The 23,503-nt window shown below is 40.6% G+C and overlaps 1 protein-coding gene across 1 annotated transcript in view; it reads left to right on the top strand.

Annotated features, from left to right (window-relative positions):
* The window catches only part of npas1 (neuronal PAS domain protein 1), a 59,691-nt gene that overhangs the window by 13,388 nt on the left and 22,800 nt on the right, over positions 1–23,503 (top strand). Inside the window, exons 3-6 of the mRNA XM_087796258.1 lie at positions 149–307; positions 1,492–1,730; positions 18,048–18,115; positions 22,042–22,131. Of these exons, the coding sequence (XP_087652384.1) occupies positions 213–307; positions 1,492–1,730; positions 18,048–18,115; positions 22,042–22,131 (492 nt within the window). The 5' untranslated portion in view covers positions 149–212. The remainder of the gene's footprint in view (positions 1–148; positions 308–1,491; positions 1,731–18,047; positions 18,116–22,041; positions 22,132–23,503) is intronic.

Raw genomic sequence — 23,503 nt, 5'->3', positions numbered from 1 at the left:
TGAGACGAGGTATTTCCTCCTGCCTTCGGTGGTACGACGGGGACGTGACTGCGAAAAAAAAAGGACACACACACACACGCCAGCGTCTCTTCATTTGTGTCAACAAGTTAAAACCGGTTGTTCATAACCTTCGTTTTGGTCTCCGCAGATCTGAGTCGTCAGCCAATCAGAGCCTCCGCTGACAGTGGCGTCGGCACGTGACTGGGAGAAGGATGGCCACCATGCCATTTGTCAATGAGGGGAAGTGTGTGAGCGTGGAGTGGGATTTCCTACAAGGACTCTTGGCCAAGCCTCCCACCCTGCCCTGGTGAGACACACACACACACACCCACACACACACTGATACTGTATAAGCCCTTGTGCATGTCTGTGAATTAATCTGGGCAAGGTGACATCCACGCATTAACACTCTTGTCTACGCTGACAGCTTTGAAAAAAAAAGAATTCCCCGTCAATGAAACACACGAGTCTCCTCAGTGCTTCTCATCACCTGTGTTGTTGCCCACCTGCCAGCCCTGACAGCTCGCCGTCCCGGGGTGGGAGATGAAGTACATTTGGCTGGAATTATTAATGGCCAGTCATTTGCGGGCGGATATAAAAACTAAGCGCAATCAATGCGGGAGTATTGATTGTTCTTGGTGGCCGGGGCGAGGCGGTATAATCACGGGAAGAAAGAAAAGAACACATTAGCTTATACACATGGGTGCGTGCAATTATTACCTGATCTGTTTGTGTTTTTCAAAAAACAAACACAGAAGCTGGAAATTCGGCTTGTTCTACGCACACCAACACGCACACACACACACACACACACACACGCACGGACACACACACACATTTTATTCCTGCGCCGCACCAACACAAATTGTGAAGTGGCTGTGACAACATAATTCCACCACTCAGGCCCCATTGAGGAGAGTCAATACCCAATCAGAGAGACAGGCTACCTGAGCCATGGACCCCCCCTGTCACTCCGCCCCTCCCTCCACTATTGATCCCTCAATCACAGCAGCGGCTCACTAGCCCGGGACCAGATGAGAGAGAACGGCGGGCGGAGGGAGGGAAACGAGGGAGGGTGTGTGAGAGACAGACGGAGAGGTTTATGTGTGTGTGTGTGTGTGTGTGTGTGTGGGTTCTCTGTGTACTTGTATGGATTTTGGAGCAAATGGCATTATTAGGACTCTGCTCTGCAGGATAGAAGAAGACGGTTTGTCTGTAATTACCAGGCCAATCTGCCAGAGATGGGTCACAATGGAGATTGTCTCACTCCAGTCGCACCCGCTATTACCAATATATCTATTTATGAAATGAGCTTTTAGATTCACACGCGTGTCGTTTTTCTGTGAAGTACGGATCAATCATGGGGTTGTGAATGGCCGTGAGGTGAGACATCCTCCAGATGCATGATGCTAATCTCATCGCCAGCGATTTCGAGCTCGCAGTTTTACTTTTGTCTCCGTGTCGTTCCCCCCCCAACTGCCCACCTTTCAGTCTGCAGAACCTGCGCAAAGAAAAGTCTCGCAATGCCGCACGATCACGCCGCGGGAAGGAGAACTTCGAGTTCTTTGAGCTGGCCAAGATGCTTCCCTTGCCCGGGGCCATCACCAGCCAGCTGGACAAGGCCTCCGTCATCCGGCTGACCATCAGCTACCTGCACATGCGCACCTTCGCCAGCCAAGGGGACCCGCCGTGGAACCCTCTGCTGGAGGGAGACAGCAACTGCAACAAAGGTGAGGGAACACACCTGTACATGAAAAAAGTTTTTATTAAAGAAAAGTATGAAGCATATTAAAGGTCACAATTGGGAACCATGGATAGCTGTCCGGGGCCATAAGACACGCACCTGGACTTCCTCCGAAAATACATAAAACGTTTATTTTTTTCTACAAATAACTACAATTTAAAGTTAAATGTTATGTTACCTACCTTTTTAGTGGTAACTAATGTAAAGTGGTATTATTGTGATCTGAATACAGTTGGATTGGATTTCTATATTTAATCGCTCTCTAGAATATCATATTAATACCAAATAACCTGTTTACTTTGAATCCATCGTGAAGTAGCAAAATTATTATTATATTATATATATTATTATATTTTCTTAGTAAAAAATAATAAATCAAATGCTGACCTTCACTCGTTCAAAGCGCGGCCTCTTGGTGTTTGTGGAAATGAGACGAGTCTACACAGCTCTTTATCATTTCATTCCATACATTATTCTTGAGAAAGGATTGTGGATCGTTCCAACATGAACAGACCAGGAACATCATGTTCTAAAACCAAGAGTACACTGTGGAGTTAATTTGCTAATAGCGTATGAGTACTGTGCTAATGAATTCTGTTGAGATTAATATCTGACTGAAGTATAGAATATCTGACTGAGTTCTTTATTTTGATTTCATATCCTATTTAGTGTTTTATATTTACTTTGTTGAACATGTGTTTTTACAGAGAATATCAAACATTGTATGAAACCAGATCTAAACGTGTCCTCATTTCATGTCTGTCTCAGTATTGCACAACAATCATTTATGACCGTTACAAAACTACTGTTGAAGACCAGGTCAGACATTTCTGCGTCAGCTTCTCCTCAAGATTCTCATCTATATGGAGTCCAAAGAAGTTCAGCTTTTTATTTCATCATCCTCAACTCATACGAAGAGAAAACTTGCTCAGATCCATATCTCTATATTTTGACTTCTCCTGTTGACAGAACTCATACCTTCGCCCATTGTACTGTCAGACCAGACCTGGGAGAAACTTGAGTGAGATATTTTAAGAATTAAATATTGCGTAAAATTCAATAAAAACATCGAAAACTATATTTAAAAAATAAATGTTTGAAAAAGTAGGAGGAAAAGAATTCCTTTACCCGTTGTATGTAAGTAAGTAAGTAAGTAATTTTTATTTATATAGCGCTTTTCCAGACCAGGGTCGCAAAGCGCTTAAACAATCAAAACAATATTCAATAAAGTATATACTTTAAAGGGCAAGATAAAACTGATAACACAACAGGAGTTCCAGAAAATCAAGGAAAAGCCTGAACAAATAGAAACGTCTTAAGATGTTTCTTAAAGGAGTCAGTAGATCCATCAAACACAAAGAGAGAGAAAGATCGTTTTTATTATTTAATTATCTTTAAATTATTTGTGGCTCAAATCGGCCTAATTGTCTCTTTGGTTTACTAATATTGACATCTTTTTAGATCACCATTACAACTTTAATATTCATCTTCTTTGATTTTGAGACAATCATCTGGCGGGCCGCATAAAATGACATGATGGGCCATATTTGCCCCCCGGGGCCATAAGTTTGACGCTTACATTTTGACCTCGATCGTTCTGTCCACTGGATAAATTATCATTCGCCGACGGCCTCTCAGATGGTAGCCGTGGTCACAACAGTTTTACACCTGAGACGGCCGGAGCAGAATCTCACACCACATATGGGTGAGATTCGTCTCAAGGTACGTGATGTTCTTCGCAACGACGCAATCAATGCATTTCAAACCCGCTGCGAGGACGTGCTCGCTCCCTGCCGTTTGATTTTAAACGGAGCGATGGTTCCACCTTTCGGGAGCAAGGACGGCAAACAATCTCGCCTCGGCGGCCGTCGCTCGGTGAGGGAGGTTTTTCTGACCGATATCGTGGCCAGCGTTTCTTTCTCAGATCACCTTTGCAAACTGTTGACTGAAGAAAAGAAGCAGGCATCCAAAATAATTAACCCCCACCTGACATGTTTCTTTGTATCAAAGCATCGTCTGATCTCCTCCGACGCCTCGCCACCAGGACTTTGTCCGGTTGTGAGCGTCACTTTTGCATCCATTTGTAAACCCCCCAAATAACACGTGACATTCAAGCGGGGCAAACATGGCCGCCCGCGAAGAGAAAGAGAGTGAAGGAGCGATGGATGATTCACAAAGGGAGGGAGAAAGAGTGTGATTTGTAATTACAGAAATTAACTGTATAACGAGGACAGTGTAATTACACAGCCTGACTAATTGATACTATTACTGGGGGGGGAAACAATGCAGCTACAGTACAATTACAAGAGCGAGCGTGTCAGCGTGGGATTGTGTGTGGAAGTGTGCGACGAGACGACAAAGCAGATCAGACATCAAACATCACAGATAAGATGTAACGTTTGAACCATAAAGAACAGCACGGCGAGTGTTTAGGAGTTTTATATCAAAGAAGTGAGACTGATCCGGAAATATATCAAGAAAAACAAACGGTATTTATGATCTTTGTTTATTCTCTCAGGAATCATCTGTCTGGATGAATTAATGGATTTAAAACGTGTTTAAAATGTGTAACTGTTTTTACATACAATATAAAAAAAATACTAATCAAACCATGCCTTAAAAAATAGGCGAAAAAATATAACCCAAACATAACAAAACGCTGTTGTCCAAAAAAGGAGTAGGAAGAAAAATATTTTTCAAAGAAAGGAGAGGTGCAAAGAAAATAAGCCCTTCACAGGATAATTCAGAATTTTACAACTTTTACTGCAACATTTACTTGACCAAATTGGAAGTAATTAGGAAAATTAAAATTGGCATTAATAAGAATTTGCTTTGTATTAAGTCGGAGAACATGGTTCTCAGCAGAAAAAGAGACCGAACACTGGACTTCACAGGCTCTTGTCAGGATTTAATTGAGAAAATAAATGATAATCTCCTGAGATTAAGAGGAAGATGATATTAAAGAGATGATTCAGAGTAAATGACCATGACAAGAGAGTTTCATATACAGTATTGGACCTGCATGCCATGTGAGGCAGTTTGAAAATGTTTTAAAGAGGACTCGACTCGGTATAGAACAGGGGTTTCAAACCTACGCCTGTGACATGATATTTAGAATTCTTCATGATATTCCCATGTTTATATACTCGGTTTTTACGAGTGCATCTAGAGTAAGGGACTCATTTATCTTCAACGTTGGATGCTGCTTTATAACCTGGATAAGCAGACGGAAAAGAACATTGAAAAATAAATAGCATCAAAGCACCGAAAGCTATAATACAATATAATATTTAAAAAAAAGAAGATTCAATTCAACAATCTCAGCCTCTTCTTTTCCCGTGTCTTTGTTATGTTAAATTTGTTTCCGCGACTTGAATTAAATCCCATGACCTGTATTTTAACCTTGCCCGGCAGACTGTTTGCCCTTCACAGAGGATTCTTCTCTATCTAACTATCTCTTGACTTTTGAGTGATGCATGTGACATCCTCCTGGTCCTCAACGCTCCCTTGGCAGTCCATCATTACTAATATGATGTTCTGTTGGGCTACTTCTTATGCTGGACACCTGTAAGACCAGGATGAATATTAGATGTGATTCAAAGCTGTGGAAATACCGGCTAAGTGGACGGGGTCAGAGCAGGGTCACGGATGAATTTTTATGCTGCTTTTGTTCACATTCAATGGGGGGGCTCATACACCATGTTTAATTCTGTACGAATGAATATTGAATGTCACTCAGTGTGTGTAGATTTTATCTTTAACTTTCTATAGACACCTCCATTGTGTTGTTAGCGTTAATAAATGTTGGAAATAACAAATTATAATTTCATGTTTACATCAGCAGTTAAGTACAAGTGCCCTTACAGTTTTGGTGAATTCCTGAGTGACAAGCCATGTTATACATAATAAGCTAAGAGTCTCATGACAGTTTTAGTGGTGATGTGTTGACGAGGCTTCATGAAATGGCTAATGATGTATCATGATACAGTTACTTAATTTTTAAATGCCACTCTCATGTCTGATTTACTCATTCCTGAAATCATTTAGAAACTTAGATTATAAAGCAGTGTGTCATCTAGTGGTCTTTCAAAATTAAGTAATTGTATCATGATACCTCATCAGCTGTTTCATGAGGTCTCATCAAGCCATCACTAGTTTTAGCAATATAAAAACTATTTTAAAAATGTATGGGCATTGGACTTGCATGAGGCGTAGCTTGATACTTCAACTGGACCTCGAAAAACTGCTCTTCAGACTAAGACGGATCTCAAACTACAAGTCTTCTACACAGTTTTGTTGTGGTAGTTCAAGATCATTTTTGTAGTTAAACGATTTTTTTCGTTGGGCACTTAAGAGTTGAGGTATTTTTAATGAGGGTGTAAACTAGGGGTGTGTAGTGGCAAGAATCTCTAGATTCGATACAGGGGCACTGATATAATGTATTGCGATACAGTAAAAACAAGGACTTATTCACAGTATTGTCGAGTACATGACTCATGTGTTTCAGAATTTACAGACCAAATGACTCTTGATAAAGTCATAATTGTTTTAATTTGTTTTAAAACCAAATATGTCCAAAGCTTTAAAAGCTGCTTGGGTCGACTGTATCCTCTTGTCCTCAGTAATCATGATCTAGCGGGATTTTAATTGTTCCTTTAGGTGCAACATAATGGCTGCTTCCACCTAGCGGCTGTTGGTTTAATTGCAACACAAAAATGAACACACTGTAAAGCCAAAATAATTGATACAGCACTGTTGTATATCAATACATCATGAAAAGAATATTGCAATATAACTATCAATAGGTTTTCACTAGGGCTGTGGGAAAACATCTAAAGACAGTCTTGCGTTGGTGTTTAAAAAGCCGGTGAGCCACGACCGTGAGTCCGGAGTTAGAAATTATAAAACATATTCAAACACTCACTTCAAGCAGAACCCAGGAGTGTTTGGAGAGACTTCAGGAGAGACTAAAAAAATCATAGATGCTTTTTAAAGTAATCTTGAGTTTTATTTCAACAACCGTGTAGTTACAGCTTCCAACACCGTAACATGAAATACACAGTGTTCATTGAACACAATGAGCCGTGATGAAAACTTCCAGGCTCCAAATATCAATCGTGAAAAGAGGAACACCATTCTTCACTAGCATGCAGTGCAGCGTCTGAGTGACGTCCGCGGCGCCTCCACACATCTGTCACCCTGACTGCTCTCTACATGCTCGTAATTGTTTTGCCTCACTGTTCTCGCGCTGTTCTTTTTTTTCCACCCTGGCCTTGATAGAAAATGGTCTCGGGAACACCAGGTGTGTTTTTGTGCATAAACTGGACTTATTGTTGGAAGACAGATGCTCGTAGCGCTCCAGTGTAAGCGACATGTCGTACAAATGGTGACCATAACGGCGAATCTACAGAAGCCTGCAGCAGGTACGTGAAGGTCATGGTGAATTGTGTAGCACTTGACAAATGCACAACAGCGCGCCGGCGGCCGGCGAGTAACAAGTATGAATTATCTCAAGCACCAGATTAACTTCTAATATACGGGCCGGTTTTATTGAATGTTTGGAGAATCGTACAAGCCGGGTCTCTGTGGGGCCCCGGCGCTGAAAAACGCTAATGCTAATTTGGACATCAGTTTGAACAAGTCTACCCACAATGCATTGGCAGGGTTTTAAGTGTGATGCATGACTTTAATTCCGTGAGTGGAACGTGGTCAGAGACCCGCTGGAGGAGAGAGGAATGATGGAAGAGGGGGAGAGGACGGGGAAAGGGGAAATATTCAAAGGGACAAAATAAGAAGGAGAGGACCGGTCCGGGTGTCTCAGGATGGGCGAGGGGGCAGGAAGGTGGAGGAATGAAGCAAGAGAGGAGCCAAGAGGAGGAGCCCGGTGTGGCTTTTGTCTGCTTCCCACGTTTCAAAGCCAGTCCTGAAAAATGAATAGACAGAGTAAAATCAATTGCATGACCTTCACAGAGAGAGGGAGAGAGGGAGAGAGGGAGGTGGGGGTGCAGGGCAAGAGATGGAGAAGGAGGAGGAAAGAGACAGATTATAGAAGTAAGGAGAAAATGAAAAGTAAAGGCTGGAGGGAGGAAAAGGACAATGACCTGTGCTTTCCTGCTTTTCATTCCAATTCCCTCCTGCTTTTTTGTTTCATCCCGCTCGCCCTGACTGCACACGGCCGGACGTGAAGCTAAACAAACATGTGCATCACATGCTAATCAATCTAAACTAATGCGACCCGAGAGGTTGGACTGTTTTCTTGACCCGCACGCAAATTTAGATGCAATTTTGGAACGACGCACACGGATGACTTTCTCTTAAAAGACTGCGATCATTCATCTGTGACAGCTTCCATTTATTTATGCTAATATTCCGGTTTTGGATTCACTCCTCATCGCGAGTTGAAAACTGAACCGGTAGTTCATAAAATTTTCATAATCACAACTCCAAAAAAGAAAAAAAGGAGTGATGCCCACACAGCAATCAAACTCAAGCGCTATTAGTCTTTCAACAAAGTCTCGGAGGCGAGTTTGAATCTGTAGGTGTTTCGAACGTATTCACGCTTTAACTCGGCAGTACAGCGATACAAATAAAACTTATGGTTCTCTTTTACAACCATACTGGCTTATCATGTGTACCTCATTCTTGTACGCGGAATCAACAGTAAAAGCTATTTTCAAATATTCTAAAACATTTTTTCTAACAGGTTATGAGTTATTGATCCATCTATACATTTGTGTTAGTAAAGATTGTTTAAAGAGAATTCATGAACAGAGGTCCAGGTGTGATGGAGACAGTCCAAGCTACTCGGGGATAGAAGCGGGGAACACCTCCGACTGGCCGGTCGTTGTTTTTACTTTTACTTTGAGTCGTTGTTTTCAAGTCATTATACGATGATTTTACCGCTGCGGCCCACACCTCCATGTGGCCCTTGAGATACGAGCAAAGGGGCTGTAACATCTGGATGATCTTCGCTTTCATTTCCTTGCTGTCTTTTGGCATTTACTGTCAGCACTGTGATGGCAGAAAACGTATTTGTTGGCAGAAATGTACTGTAAGGCAGCAGATGTACTGTTGTGGCAGAAAATGTACTGCAACGGCAACAGGTGTACTGTATTTGCAGAAGATGTACTGTAATGGCGGGAGATATACTATGGTGGTTACATATACTGTGATGGCAAAACATGTACTGTGGTGGCAGATGTACTGCAGTGGAAAGAAATGTACTGTGGTGGAAGAAGATGTCCTGTGGTGGCAACAGATTACTGTGTTGGCAGAAGATGTACCGTGGTGGCAGATGTACTATAATGGCAGCAGTTGTATGGTGGTGGCAGAAGTTGTACTCAAATGGCAGGAGATATACTATGGTGGAACAGATTCTGTGGTTGTAGCAGATGTACTGCAATGGCAGAAAATGTACTGCGGTGGAAAGGGATGTTCTGTGGTGGCAGCAGATGTACTGTGGCGGCAGAAGATGTACTGTGGTGGAAGGAGATGTAATGCGGTGGAAAGAGATGTACAATGGTGGCAGGAGATGTACTGTGGTGGCAGCAGATGTTCTGTGGTGGCAGAAGATGTACTGCGGTGGAAAGAGATGTACTATTGTAGCAGAAGATGTTCTGTAGTGGCATTAAATGTACTTTGCTGGCACTACATGTACTTCCGTGGCAGTAAATGTACCGTGGCAGCAGCAGATGTATTGTGGTGGCACCAGATGTACCGTGGTGGCAGAATATGTACCGTGGTGACTGAAGATGTACCTTGGTGGCTGAAAATGTACCGTGGTTGCAGTGGATTACTGTGGTGGCAGATGATGTACCGTGGTGGCAGCAGATGTATCGCTGTGGCAGAGGAAGTACTGTGGTGACAGTGGATGTACTGTGGTGGCATCAGTCTACTGTAGAACGACAGCTGAGTGCAGCAACAGGCTGTCGGGAGTGTTTAAGCGTCTCGCTCAGTGAGGTCAGACGCAGCATCCCTCCTGCAGAGCGCTGTTGACATTGACTTTCAATCCTCGTCCCTTCGCTTCTCCTTCAGCGTCTCCGTCCCGCGTCTGCCGCTCCCTCTGATTCACAGCGTTAAGAGCAGTCGGAGCTTTTAAGGGAAAGTTAATTGCACTCAAATTATCTTCCACCACGAAAACGAGTGAGGGAATGACGGAGAGACGAGGGAGAGGGGGATGGACACGCCGTTGAGAAGATGATTGTGTCTGAAAAGATGCTGCTTTGACGTCACATCGGGTAAACAAACCGGATCAGGCCCTTGTTTTTAAAAGAGCGACATGTGACTACAAGAGTGACAAACGGCAGGAATCTTCCCTCTGTTTGGTTTCCATGGAAACATCCTAACCTGGTTAGAAAGGTTGACTATGGGGGAGGAGAGAAAGACGTGGACATCTATCTGCATGTGGGCGGCTCCCGGGAGTGTGTGTGTGTGTGTGTGTGTGTGTGACTGTCTCTCATGAACCTGAGCGGCACTAAATTATGGATTAGACAGAGGTGTAATGAAAATCATTCAAATGAAATTTCCATCTTTTCTTCTCATGAGGCGCCGGGAAGACCCGAGAGTTGACCCTGCGAGTCAGTCCATAATTAACGTGTCTGATCGCACCATGTCCCGATCTGTTTCCTATTCCCACCATGAAATCAAGCGTCGAGTCCTCGCGAGAGGAGCCGGGCCGTGTTGACGACACGTCAAAATAACCCATTTATTCTCCCACGTGCCAGACCATCATGCTGGAGTCTTGGAAAACACCCCAGGAATCTAGACGCGTAAAAAAACGAGATAAACGAGGTACATTTTCAAGTAGAAATATTAGAAAACTTTACGTAAAACAATGGATGGATAAAAAAATGTGCCGATAACGAGGGAAACGTTGGGAAAGTTTGGAATTACAAACAGCTACCAGGCTTCTGAGGAATCATGACGAACTGTGCATTTCTGATTACACATTGACCTTGAAAAAAGGCAATTAAATCCTGAAACGTTGCTCAAGGGCAACTCTATTTAAATGAAGCCAGATGTGTGCAACCTGGTGAAGGTGCAATTTCTTATCGGCACGCAGAAGAATTTCCTCGATTAAAGCGACGCTGTGAGTGCGGTAATAACGGGGAATACACGTGTGTAATCTGGATTAAATCCTTCTTAATCTCTTCTACATTCCGCTCACATTTCATGTCAAGATGTTGAAATAATCCCGTTCATGCTTCGTCCTCCACCTTCACCTGTCTTCATCGTTCTTCTGTTTAACCACATCCATGGACATAATCTGTTCCTAATTTTCCTTTATCTCAACATTCCATGTCCAACATTTATGGATTAACTAAAATATGAACATTTGTTTTTATTAAAACAAGATATATATTAAGTCATGTTCATGCTTATGTCGATTTTAACATTGAAGATTACTCTAAATGTTCTTATCTCAAACAAATAAGTGATATTTTTTATGTTCTCCTTGTGCTTATTTGAGATTCCCCTTCAAACTCTGGTTTCCTCCCACCGTCAAAAAACATTCAATTAAAAAGGGTTAATTGATGTACACACGACAAGGGTTTTTGTATTATTATTAAAACTAAATATAAATATATAAAAATGAAATAATGAACAAAATAGGTAGATTAATTTAAAAAAAGGAAAATGAATCAAGATAAAATATGATACATTACTATAAAAAGGCAACACAAGGGATACCTTGAACACGTTTGTTTTCAGGCCTTCGGGTCAACTTGACCCTGAGATAACAATTAAACAATATTCATGATCCGGACAGCAGACGGATGGAGTTTTGGACCATGGTGTCTCTCTAAGTAAATTTACAAAAAAAATCTATTTTATAATAGTGGCAAATATATATTAAGGATCTTTGGGTAAAATTATTTAACATACATGTATATACAAAACGTTCGAGGTAGAAACACTTTTAAAACAATGAAAAAAACTGTTGATTGATCTATTAAATCTTAAATATTGCATCTTAACATGTTAAAGGTGCAATTAAATGGCATCATTAATGAAGTATCTAATAAATTATATATTTTTCAAGTCAAATAAACCACATTGAAATTGGCTTTCACAGTTTTTAAAAACATTTGGACCAACATTGCACATTTACACGCTATAATAATAATACAGTTTGAGAAGAGAAATGATTCCAACCAGATCATTGATAACATGATGACATAATCGCGGTGGGTTCGTGGCTACTGTTGCCGTCGCACACTAAAGTGTTTGTGGTAACAATAGAAGTTGTGAGTCGCTGTGTGAGGATCGTGTCGTATACTTGATTTAAGGCCAGAACTTTCTTGGACAGTCCAAACTGTACCTTTTAGAAGAAACCAAACTTGTGGTTCCGGGGGCCAAACCTGGCACGTCAAGTCATGTTACGTGGCCCGCTTGATGTTTGGCATAAAATCAAAGCAGATGAATTTTTCTGTTGATATGATGACACGTAAAGATATCAGTGTTTAACTTAAGATAAGGAATACTGGATCCATCCTGGTGTGTGAAATGACGCCATTTGTACTTTTACAAACACACGTCTTGTTGTGGTCTGAGACCTGCACTGGAACTCACACTTTCACACACATAAATCAGCAGGACCACAGAAGGATCTTTGTTCCCAGCGTTAGATACCGACTCCACTTCCCACTTTCTTCACATGTGCACTTGACTGTGCGTGCCCGAACACACACACACACACACACACGCTCACACACTGCGACACACAACCACTAGTGTTGTGGTTTCCTGGCCGCCCTATTGTACCCTGGCAGTCTTTAATAAATGGTCCTCTGTGTATTTGTGTGTGTTTAAACTCATCCGTCAGGCCCCCCCCCCCCCCCGGCCTCATGTCACATCAAGCGTTTCCTTCGCCCTGCTGACACTACTCAGCGCCACTGATCACCCGGCGTCACCTCCTCTCCTCCGGGGACTCGCGCACACACACCTTCTTCATTCATTCTTCCAGCAGCTGACATGGCAGTGTGTCCTGTTTGATTCTCGCTCATATGATGAGCCTCCCCTGGACTCGGTATTACCGCCCGAGCCCCACCAGGGATGACGGCGGGCAGGAGAGCAAGAGACCCCCACTCTCACCCCCCTCACCCCCCCTTCACCTCCTTCCATCCAGGCAGTCACTGGCTCGGCTGAAGGGTCCCAACACCAGACCCCCTTTCACTGCCCTGAATTGACTAGCCTTATTTATATTCACACTCAGTCACACAGGGGGGACCCCAATCTCACAATGCCACTGTGGCTTTGTCCGGCAACTCCGTGTTTACGTGAGAAAGTTTGTGTATGTGTGTGGGTGTGTGTGTGTGTGTGTTACCCCCCCATATTTGTGTTGTTTCATCAGAAGGCATGTTAATCTGTGCGTGTGTGTCCGCTACTCTAATGGAAAGCCTCCTTCTTCCATTCACTGAAGCCAGATCTGAGGCAGGCAGCTGGCCGTGTGTGTGTGAGCATGCGTGCGTGTGCGTGCGTGAGTATGTGTACGTGTGCGTGTGTGTGTGCGTGCGTGTGTGTGCGTGCGCTTCGAGTCTTCTGTTGTAACCCAGAGCAGTCCTTTCATTTTCCTGTCATAACGCGTATTGATTCCCCTCAACCTTGCAGAACACACACAGACACACACACTTACAGGCACGCAGATATCCAATGATCCCTAACGTTACACACAAGCTACCTTTATGCGCAGCCAACACACACACACACGCACACACAGACACAACGATACACATGAACAGGTAAGATTGTGCTTATGAACACTGCAGTTGCTCTAAGATTAGTTGCCACATAAAGTTGCAGGTGCACTTACAAGCACACACAAAAATACACACACATAGACACACATGCCTATACCCACAAACACACATGTATTCACACAGAAATGAACAGGTATACATACACACACGTGTATACACACAGACACATGTATACACACGGACACACACGCATACACACAGACACACATGTATACATACAGACACACACATGTATACACACAGACACCCACATGTATACATACAGACACACACATGTATACACACGGACACCCACATGTATACACACAAAAACACATGTATACATACAGACACACACATGTCTACACACGGACACCCACATGTATACACACAAAAACACATGTATACATACAGACACACACATGTATACACACGGACACCCACATGTATACACACAAAAACACATGTATACACACAGACACACACATGCATACACACAGACACCCACATTTATACACACAAAAACACATGTATACACACAAAACACATGTATACACACAGACACCCACATGTATACATACAGACAGCCACATGTATACATACAGACACCCACATGTATACACACAAAAACACATGTATACACACAAAACACATGTATACACACAGACACCCACATGTATACATACAGACACCCACATGTATACAGACAGACACCCACATGTATACATACAGACACCCACATGTATACAAACAAAAACACAAATGTATACATACAGACACACATATATCTACACAGACACACAACATTTTAATACAGACATTCACGAATATACACACAAACACACAGATATCTACACATACAGATACGCACACACAAATCAACTCAGACACACACGTATACACACAGATACACATGTTTACACACAAATATCTTTATACACAGACACATTTGTTCAATCAGACACACAAATGTTTAAACACAGATAGACACATATACACACATGTATACATACAGACACACATGTATACACACATAGATACACACACCCGTATGCACAAAGACACACACACGCCTATACACACACACACATGAACACACACATACAAACACATGAACACACACATTATTACACACACACGTACACGCATATACAAACATACATACAAACACATGAACACACTCACACCTCACACATGGATATACACACATGAATACACACACACACACACACATGAACACACTCATGAAAACACACCCACATGCACACACATGAACAAACACACATATACAAACACACACACACATGAAAACACACAGACACACATGAAGATACACACACACACACACACATACACATGAAGATACACACACACAAACATACGTACATGAACACACAAACACATCACAGAGTATTTTGGACATAAAACAGTAAATACAGCAGATTGCTAAATTAATCTTCCATGTCAGCGCTCCGGCTCATGCCTGCGTTTGCTTGGAAGAAAGTGATCACTCTCGCCCTCCTTAGTGTTTTCTCATTTTCCCTGCCTCACCCTTTCTGCTTCTCTCGTATACCTATCCTCCCTTCCCTCCCTTCCCTCCCTCCCCTCCCCCGACTCCCCTGCCTAACCACCTCCAACTCTATTTGTATTGTAATTGCCTTGGTAAACAGCAGCACTTTGGCACTGAAGCAGCTCTGATAGCTTGTGTTTGGGATGCATTAAGAGTGGCGATGCAGACACCATGAGTGTGTGTGTGCGCGCGCTTGTTTGCGTGTCTGGCGGAGATTAAGTGGTGTGCATCACGTATCCCCTCTCCCTCTCTGTTTATCGTCGTGATTGGTTCAAGTTTCTTTCTATTTCGCCGCTGATTTAAAGATGTCACAGACACACTGCTGATTTGAAGCTCCTCTGCCGAGCGTGTCACATTTACAAATGCTGGCGGTTTATGCATCATACCTCTATAGGTGCCGCTTTTGTTTTCTTTAATTCCATGTTGCCACCCAACACCTCCGCTTCTCCTCGCGCGCCTCCTTCCGTCTGAGCCGCTGATCTCTGATGACGTTCGAACCCTTTTTCTTTCGCATCTTCCTTTGAATATCCCATGATTCCTTTCACTCTCTCTTCTCTGCACTTTTCTCAGACCCATTGATTTAAATCAAAATGATTGACAGTCGTTGATCATAACAAATCAGATGAAACGACCGCGTCCGTCCAAACAAAATGTCTTTCACCATTTTATCAATTGATAAATAAAAACATGGATTATTGTTAAACTTGTGTAGAACTTTTAAATACAAATATTTGTGAACCTTGTAACTAATATGGATACATCAGTTTCTATCAACAGATGTCTTCTACTGAAAGTCCATAAAATACTATTCAAGTATTTATTTTATATTGAAAACATATATACTATATATATATATGTTTTTATTATATATAAATATATATATATATATAATTTCCTTGATTTTCTGGAACTCCTGTTGTGTTATTAGTTTTTACCTTGATCTTTAAAGTATATACTTTATTGAATATTGTTTTGATTGTTTATGCGCTTTGTGACCCTGGTCCAGAAAAGCGCTATACAAATAACATTTACTTAATAACTTACTTACTTATATATACAGGGTGTCCCAAAAAATGTGACAATACTTAAGGAATTTTCCCAAGGGATCAATAAACGTATATAAATTGATCATTTCTTGATAAATATGTTCACAGAATGTATAGAAATGGTGAAGATTTTGTAGATAATGTTTTAATTTTGTTCTGTTTTGAGCTTGAGCCATGCTGTGCACGTCTTGGAATATGAATAATTGAACGTCTATGAATAATTAGACGCTTGTCGAACTAGTCTTCTTCAAGTTCCTGTAAAATGTCAACACAGAATTCTTGACAGCTTCGCTTGTCATGTGCCGTTAAAGCCGGAACGTGTGTTAAACGTAGGGTTTAATTTCAGATCGTTTCCTCATTATACACAAGACCGTCACTTAAGGAATCAGTTCTTTTTCCAAACTTTTCCTCCTTAAGGGCTTGTTGAGGGTTTTCAATTGAAATCATCTCAACATCTCTCTCTTCTGTCATTAAAGTTACATCATCGTGTATTTTTTCCATGTTTTGAAAACTTCGGTAACAACAGGTTCTGTTTCATTTTTGCGTCAGAGAATTCCATTAGTTGGTATCAATGGATGTATGAAGGAAACATTTCTTACCACACCTGGACCGAAAGTATTCAGTCAGAATGAAGAATCTTTTGAACCACATGTGTCAAAATCTGGCCAAATCTGGCCAGTCAAGTCTTATATGGAAACAAAATCAAAGGTAGATTAATGTTCATTTGGTTGCCCCGAAAAGCTATTGTTGTTTAAGATAAGATAAGAAACAGATATTATTGATGTCGACAATTGTACGGACACTTTAAATACGAGTAAACTGAGGTTGAAGGAAAGGAATGGGATGTGTTTTATGGAGGGAAAACAGAGAAAATAAAGATGGTTTGTACCTCCAAGAATAGTACTTCCAGTTACGTTCCGATACATTTATTAAGGTTTTAAGGTTTGACCCCATGTGTGATTGAGTTTGACACCCTTTACACCCTCTACATCGACAAATAAAATATATTATTTAGTAATTATATACTGATGTGGTCATAACTAAAAACCTGTATTAGTTTGTTTTCACAATATAGTAGTTAAAATGTTTGATTTAATCGTCTGATTTGCCACATCTTTTTGTGATATTCTTTATTTTCTTTCCACTATAAAGTAGAGGTTTTTGCAGCCGTTAGCAAGATGCTAATCATTGTCATCCGACTGTATAAACGGATTTAGGATGCGAGCCAGACGTCAGTAGAACATGGAGACTCGACCACACGTCCCTCCTCTGGCCGTATGCCAAAAACATTATGAAAGAATGAATTATGTCGTGGACACGACGCAAACAAACAAAGTATATTTACGTAGCAAGTGTTGCTAACGACATTTCTACTACTTTAAATCATCAGCTGGAGTCAAGAAGTACCAGCTTCTGACAGATCAACGCTTTCTTTATCTTTTTCCAACTGATTATTTTCATCATCTTATCGAGATGTTTCTCCAACAGAACAATGGGGTTAATGCAGACAACTTTTGGTTTTTGGCCGCAGCCTCTTTTTTTAAAATAGATTTTTACCTTCAGCCTTCTGCAGTAACTTTCCATCTCCGAGATACATTGTGTGCCAAAAACTTTTATGATCTTCCAGGAAGAAGCCGGTGTTTCTCTCCACCTCCGAGCCATATTGTTTGTCTTGAATAGGGATTAGTTGGAACACTTGAATTCAATCTATCAGTTCCTGACAGAGATTCAGAGACGACGGGTTCGCTCGGTTCTGTTGCTCACCTGCAGCTTCTCCACTTAATGGAATTGTAAACATAAAAATAAACACTATTTCTGTTGCCTTTATGTGTTTAAAACAAAGGTTTTCCATTTAAATGTCTTGTTCTTGACACAATGAACTGAAAATGACCAAGAACAAGTTGAACTGTATGAGCGTCTAAACTTATCTCCAACTTTTCTCTTCGCAGTACGACGGTCATCACGTTCTCTGGCCACTGACATATTTGAGCAGCATCTCGGGGCTCACCTCCTGCAGGTAACCACCGAAAAATGTTTTTCATTATTGTGTCATTTAAACGTCTTTAAATTTCTTTCACCCTCCTTCCTTTAGCTTGAAAGGTGGTTACAAGTGTCTCTGCGTCTGCTAGTGATGTGTTGACGAAGCTTCATGAAACAGCTGATGACGTATCATGATACAGAGTCTTTACTTTGAAAGACCACTAGATGTCACTCTCAGTTAATTTGTGGCATAATAGATCAGGGCCTGATATTATAAATCATAGTGACATCTAGTGGTCTTTCAAAATGAAGACACTGTATCATGATACATGATCAGATGTTTCATGAAGCTTCATCAAACCATCACTACCCTGTGCTATTAAAAAAGATTCACCACCCCTTTGTTTCTCACCCATTAAAAAAGAAAATACACAGTAGAATCTCAATAAATAATTTTAAAAAAGTGAGCTAAATAGTCCTAAACCAGAGCAGGCAGCAGCCGGTTGAACCCCATCGTACCTGAATCTGTTTGACTTCCTTTTCACGGGAAAATAAAATCCTTGTGAGTAGGAAAAGTGGCACCTGTGAAATATCAATCATATTTTTTTGAAGGGGAATGTTCCAGTTCATCACACCCTTCTATGATCCATCTAAGAGAATGATAGGTGGGGAAAAAAATGGAGGTGAAACTTTGACTCGGAGCAACCGGACATAAAAAATTGACCAACAGGCCAACAAAGAGCTGAGCTGTATATAAAATGACTATTAACGTGTAGCAAAGAGAATAGGAGTGAAAGCTAGTAGTCTCGGCATGTTGCGTTACACACTTGTGGTTGAGCGTTAAAATGACACGGGTTCGAGTCCCAGGTTCGATACTACTTTTTAAAAAGGTGGTTAATAACTAGTCTGGCCAAAAATCATTAAAATATAGCGACAAACGGGAAATGAAATCAAAGCATGTGGGCTGAATCTGTAATAATTGACAAGTCGCACATTAGCACCGAAATGCACTGCAGCAGTTATAGCCCTAGAGGTCAAAGGTTAAAAGTGCTTGTGATCATGTTATCTTAAAAAATATCTTATAGCGCAACTAGATATTTTTGAAAATCTACTACTACACTAGAAGTAACGGTTGTGTAGTGGCAAGAATAGGGCGATACGTATCACAATACAGGGGCAACAATACCATATATTGCGATACTGTAGTAACAAGGATATGTTTGTAGTATTGTCGAGTACTTGAATCTAGTGTTGCAGAATTTACAGACCACATGACTCTTGACTAAGTCTTGACTGCTTTAATTTGTTTTTAAACCAAAATATGTCCAAACATCAGCATTAAAAGCTGCTTGAGTCGACTGTATCCTCTCAACCTCAGTCATCACAGGATTTTCTTGATCCTTTATTCGTGGGTGATGTGACGACTGCTACCATCTTGTTGTCAGAAATTGAATTTCAACACAAAAATTAGCAGTTCATATTTGCATGGTATTTGTAAAATAAATATCACACAATTTTTTTTTTTCCTTTTTATTTATTAAACCATAAATAAATACGTTGTAAATACAATATGATTTGAAATGTATACAGTGCTGTCAAATACCGATACAATACTGTGAAAAGAATGTCGCAATATATGGTTGGATCAATATTTTCATACAACCCCTATAAAAGAACTATAATGGAAACCAAGAGTGAAAATTCTTTAAGAAAAAAATTTAATTGAAATATCCTCGTACGTTTCTACTTAAACCGTGTCGCGATCAGCATTTTATCTTCTGGAACTTGTTTACGTTTGACTCGAAGTCTCCCGGACAAACCGGCGGCAGACGTTCCTCTCAGGTTAGCACGTCGTTGCCCCCTCGTCCCTCCTGGAGCTGGCAGATGAATGGAGCTGGAGGGCATCTCTGGGGCACCAGGGATGTGGAGACAAAGACTCGGAGGAAGTGCAGGGAAGGTGGATCATGATTCAGTGTGCAGGATGAGTCGGAGCGGAGTGGAGGAGCGACTAGAGCACAGAGATACGAGGTAACTACAGGGATTAGGCAGCGGGAAAAAAGGAAGGTGTAGATAAGAACGAGGGAGTAGAGGTGGGGAATGAGAAGTGGGAAGCCGGTGGTAAAACAAAGAACTCGACACAGGTCTGCCGCTGTTTTAAGGAGACGGGATACTTAGGGAGCGCGTTGATAGAAATCAAATTAACGCTCCAGAAAAACTGTATGATTCTTCCCTCCCAGCTGTCCTCCCGCCATAATAGCCTGATAATTGCACTTTAGTTCTCTGACATTCAGGCGCTGCTTTCCTGCTCGTCCACAACACGACGCCCCGCACCCCGGACACACATTTGCATACTGGAGGTGTCACATGCATAAATTACAATGACCACTTTAAACACGGGGCCGCCAAAATGGCAATCATTCTTCCAGGCAGAGTGGCCCTTCTGTGTGTTGCTTTCTGTGTGTGTCTGTTTGTTTTTATGTGTGTGTGTGTGTCTGTTTGTTTGTTTTTCTGTGTGTGTGTCTGTTTGTTTCTGTGTGTGTGTGTGTGTTTCTGTCTTTCTATGCGCATTTGTTTGTTTATTTGTTTGTTTTTGTGTGTGTGTGTCTGTTTCTGTTTTTGTTTCCATGTGTGTGTTTGTTTATTTGTGTGTGTCTGTTGTTTTCTGTGTGTGTGTGTGTCTGTTTGTGTTTTTGTTTCCGTGTGTGTGTTTGTTTCTGTGTGTGTGTTTGTTTATTTGTGTGTGTCTTTGTGTTTCTGTCTTTCTATGCGCGTTTGTTTGTTTATTTCTGTGTGTGTGTCTGTTGTTTTCGCTGTGTGTGTGTCTGTTTGTGTTTTTGTTTCTGTGTGTGTGTTTGTTTATTTGTGTGGGTCTGTTGTTTTCTGTGTGTGTGTCTGTTTGTGTTTTTGTTTCCTTGTGTGTGTTTGTTTCTGTGTGTGTTTTTGTTTATTTGTGTGTGTCTTTGTGTTTCTGTGTGTGTTTGTCTTGTGTGTAATTGTGTGTGTTTGTTTGTTTCTGTGTATTGGGGTGTGTTTGTTTCTGTGTGTCTTTGTGTGTTTTTGTTTTTGTGTGTGTGTCTGTTTGTTTCTGTGTGTTTGTTTCTATGTGTCTGTTTGTTTCTGTGTGTGTTTGTTTCTGTGTGTGTGTCTGTTTGTTTCTGTATGTGTGTCTTTGTGTTTCTGTGAGTGTTTGTCTCATATGTATTTGTGTGTTTGTGTTTGTTTGTTTCTGTGTGTGTTTTTTTCTGTGTGTGTTTGTTTGTTTCCATGTGTGTGTGTTTGTGTCTGTGTGTCTTTTTGTTTCTGTGTCTGTATAGGTATACGTTTGTGTGTTTCCTGTGTCTGTTGTGTGTTTGTGTCTAAATTTGTCTCTGCATTTGCTAGTCTGTGTTTGTGAGTGTGTGTGTCTCTGCATGCATGTCTTTCCTCGTTTGTGTGTCTGTCCGTCTGTGTCTGTCAATGAGTGTGTGTGTGTGTGTGTCTGTGTGTGCCATAAAACAGGATGACACTTTGATTCTGATTTTATAGCGGCAGATTGAAACAGCTCTGGTCTATAAGCTCACTTTCTCCCGTCTCTCTAATGTTTTTTATGTTTGTGTATGTGTGTCTGTGTGTATGTGTGTGCTCCACGTACACAAACACACACCTTGTTTACATGTGTGCAGTAGCACGGGTCTTGTTGCCAGCTGTTATGCGAAGCTGCAGTCTGCATTTTATGAGTTGTTTGATGTCTGATCACGTCAACGTATGAATGTGTGATCTTGAGTTTGTGTACTTGTATGTGTGTGTGATCATTATACTTGTGTGTATTCACTCCTGAATTGAAAAAAAGGGCCGAGGGGTGACGGGTTGTTTGTTCGCTCATTGTAATTTGTTCGATACACACTAATTGCTCTAATTTGTCTGTCTTGTTTCCATGTTTGTGTGTGTGTGCGTGTATATGTGTGTGTGTGTGTGTGTGTGCAGTCTCTAGATGGATTTGTGTTTGTTGTGAGCCAGGAAGGACGATTCCTTTACATCTCTGAGACGGTTTCCATCTACCTGGGACTTTCACAAGTAAGTCAATGACACACACACACACACTTCTGTTTCACTGTCGTAGTAACAATCACTTTTGTATTCCTTTAATAGTTTTTTTTTTTAAAGATGTATTTAATTAAAACATTTTAAAAACACTTAAATATTTGGTATTGGTAAGTATTTTGAGTTTTAGAAATTACCTTTGATCTTATTTTGACCTTATTTCTCTCCATTTATCATCAACTCTCACACTATCTTAAGCTTCCAAACGAAACATCTCCCAAACATATCCAATTATAACATTATATCCATTGATTCAGAGCAAAAGATAAAGCAAACAAAGGCTGAACATCAACCCATCATCACCTATCATTTATTTAACCAGTTAGTCTCCACACTATAGTCTCTTTACTAGAGTGTCACTTATCTTCTGACCCTGATGAACCCATTAAAGTCAATTATGGCATTTTAACATTTAAATCTCATTTGAAATTAAACCAAACAACTTTTTGGCTCAAGAGTGTCTCTGTTTTATTATTATTATTTTTTACTTTTCACGTTATCCTTCATTTTAAAGAGTTTAAAAAGCTCAATAGTCAGAAGCACAGTAAAGATCATTAAAATATATATGAAATATATTCAAGGAAAAAAGACCCTGAGAAGCTTTTTTTCTTTTACTTTCTGTCGTGATTCACCTTTTTTATTCTCTAAAATGTATTTCAATGGTAATTTTTGCATTTACCAAATTTCGTCACTGATGTATCTCCCGTTCCTAATATCTTTTAAAAATGAATGATTTACATAAATTATACACTTTGACTTATTCAAGGCCGTCAAGCCAAAAGAAAGGAATGGACATATAAAGAATTTGATATGATGGAAAAATTGGTAAAATAAATAACTAAAAGGATTTTCTAAAATAATCTTCATTTTTCAATGATTCTAAAGAAAAAAACATTGCATATTTCATGTATGTATGATTTTAAAATAAATAAAAATCACATGCAGAAAAAGGTGTTAAAGATAAATTATGAAATGTTTAATTTTATGTAAATTTCATGAAAAAATATGACATAAAAATAATGCTAAAATATAAAAACCAGTATCTTTAAAAAAAAAAAAATGTATATACTCCAACATTTTAAATGGCCATCAAAAACATTTCTATATGATCAGTAAAGTTCTGCTGGCCACATGGATGGAGGCAAAGGTCCTTGTGTGGCCCCTGTGCCACACTTTTCTAGCTTGAATTAAATCAGTTTGCATTGTTGTATTATAAGATAAATTATATATTGAAGATCCCCAAAAAATGAAACTTGATACACTCGATAGCGCCACCATCAAACAGTCTTAAAACTGCCTCCTTCCTATAGCCGTATATAGTCATATATATATATATAAAGCTGCC

Source organism: Callionymus lyra, chromosome 7 (assembly GCF_982586985.1).
Source record: "Callionymus lyra chromosome 7, fCalLyr1.hap1.1, whole genome shotgun sequence".
NCBI classification, from domain to species: domain Eukaryota; kingdom Metazoa; phylum Chordata; class Actinopteri; order Syngnathiformes; family Callionymidae; genus Callionymus; species Callionymus lyra.
This window is presented reverse-complemented; position numbering and strand designations above follow the sequence as displayed.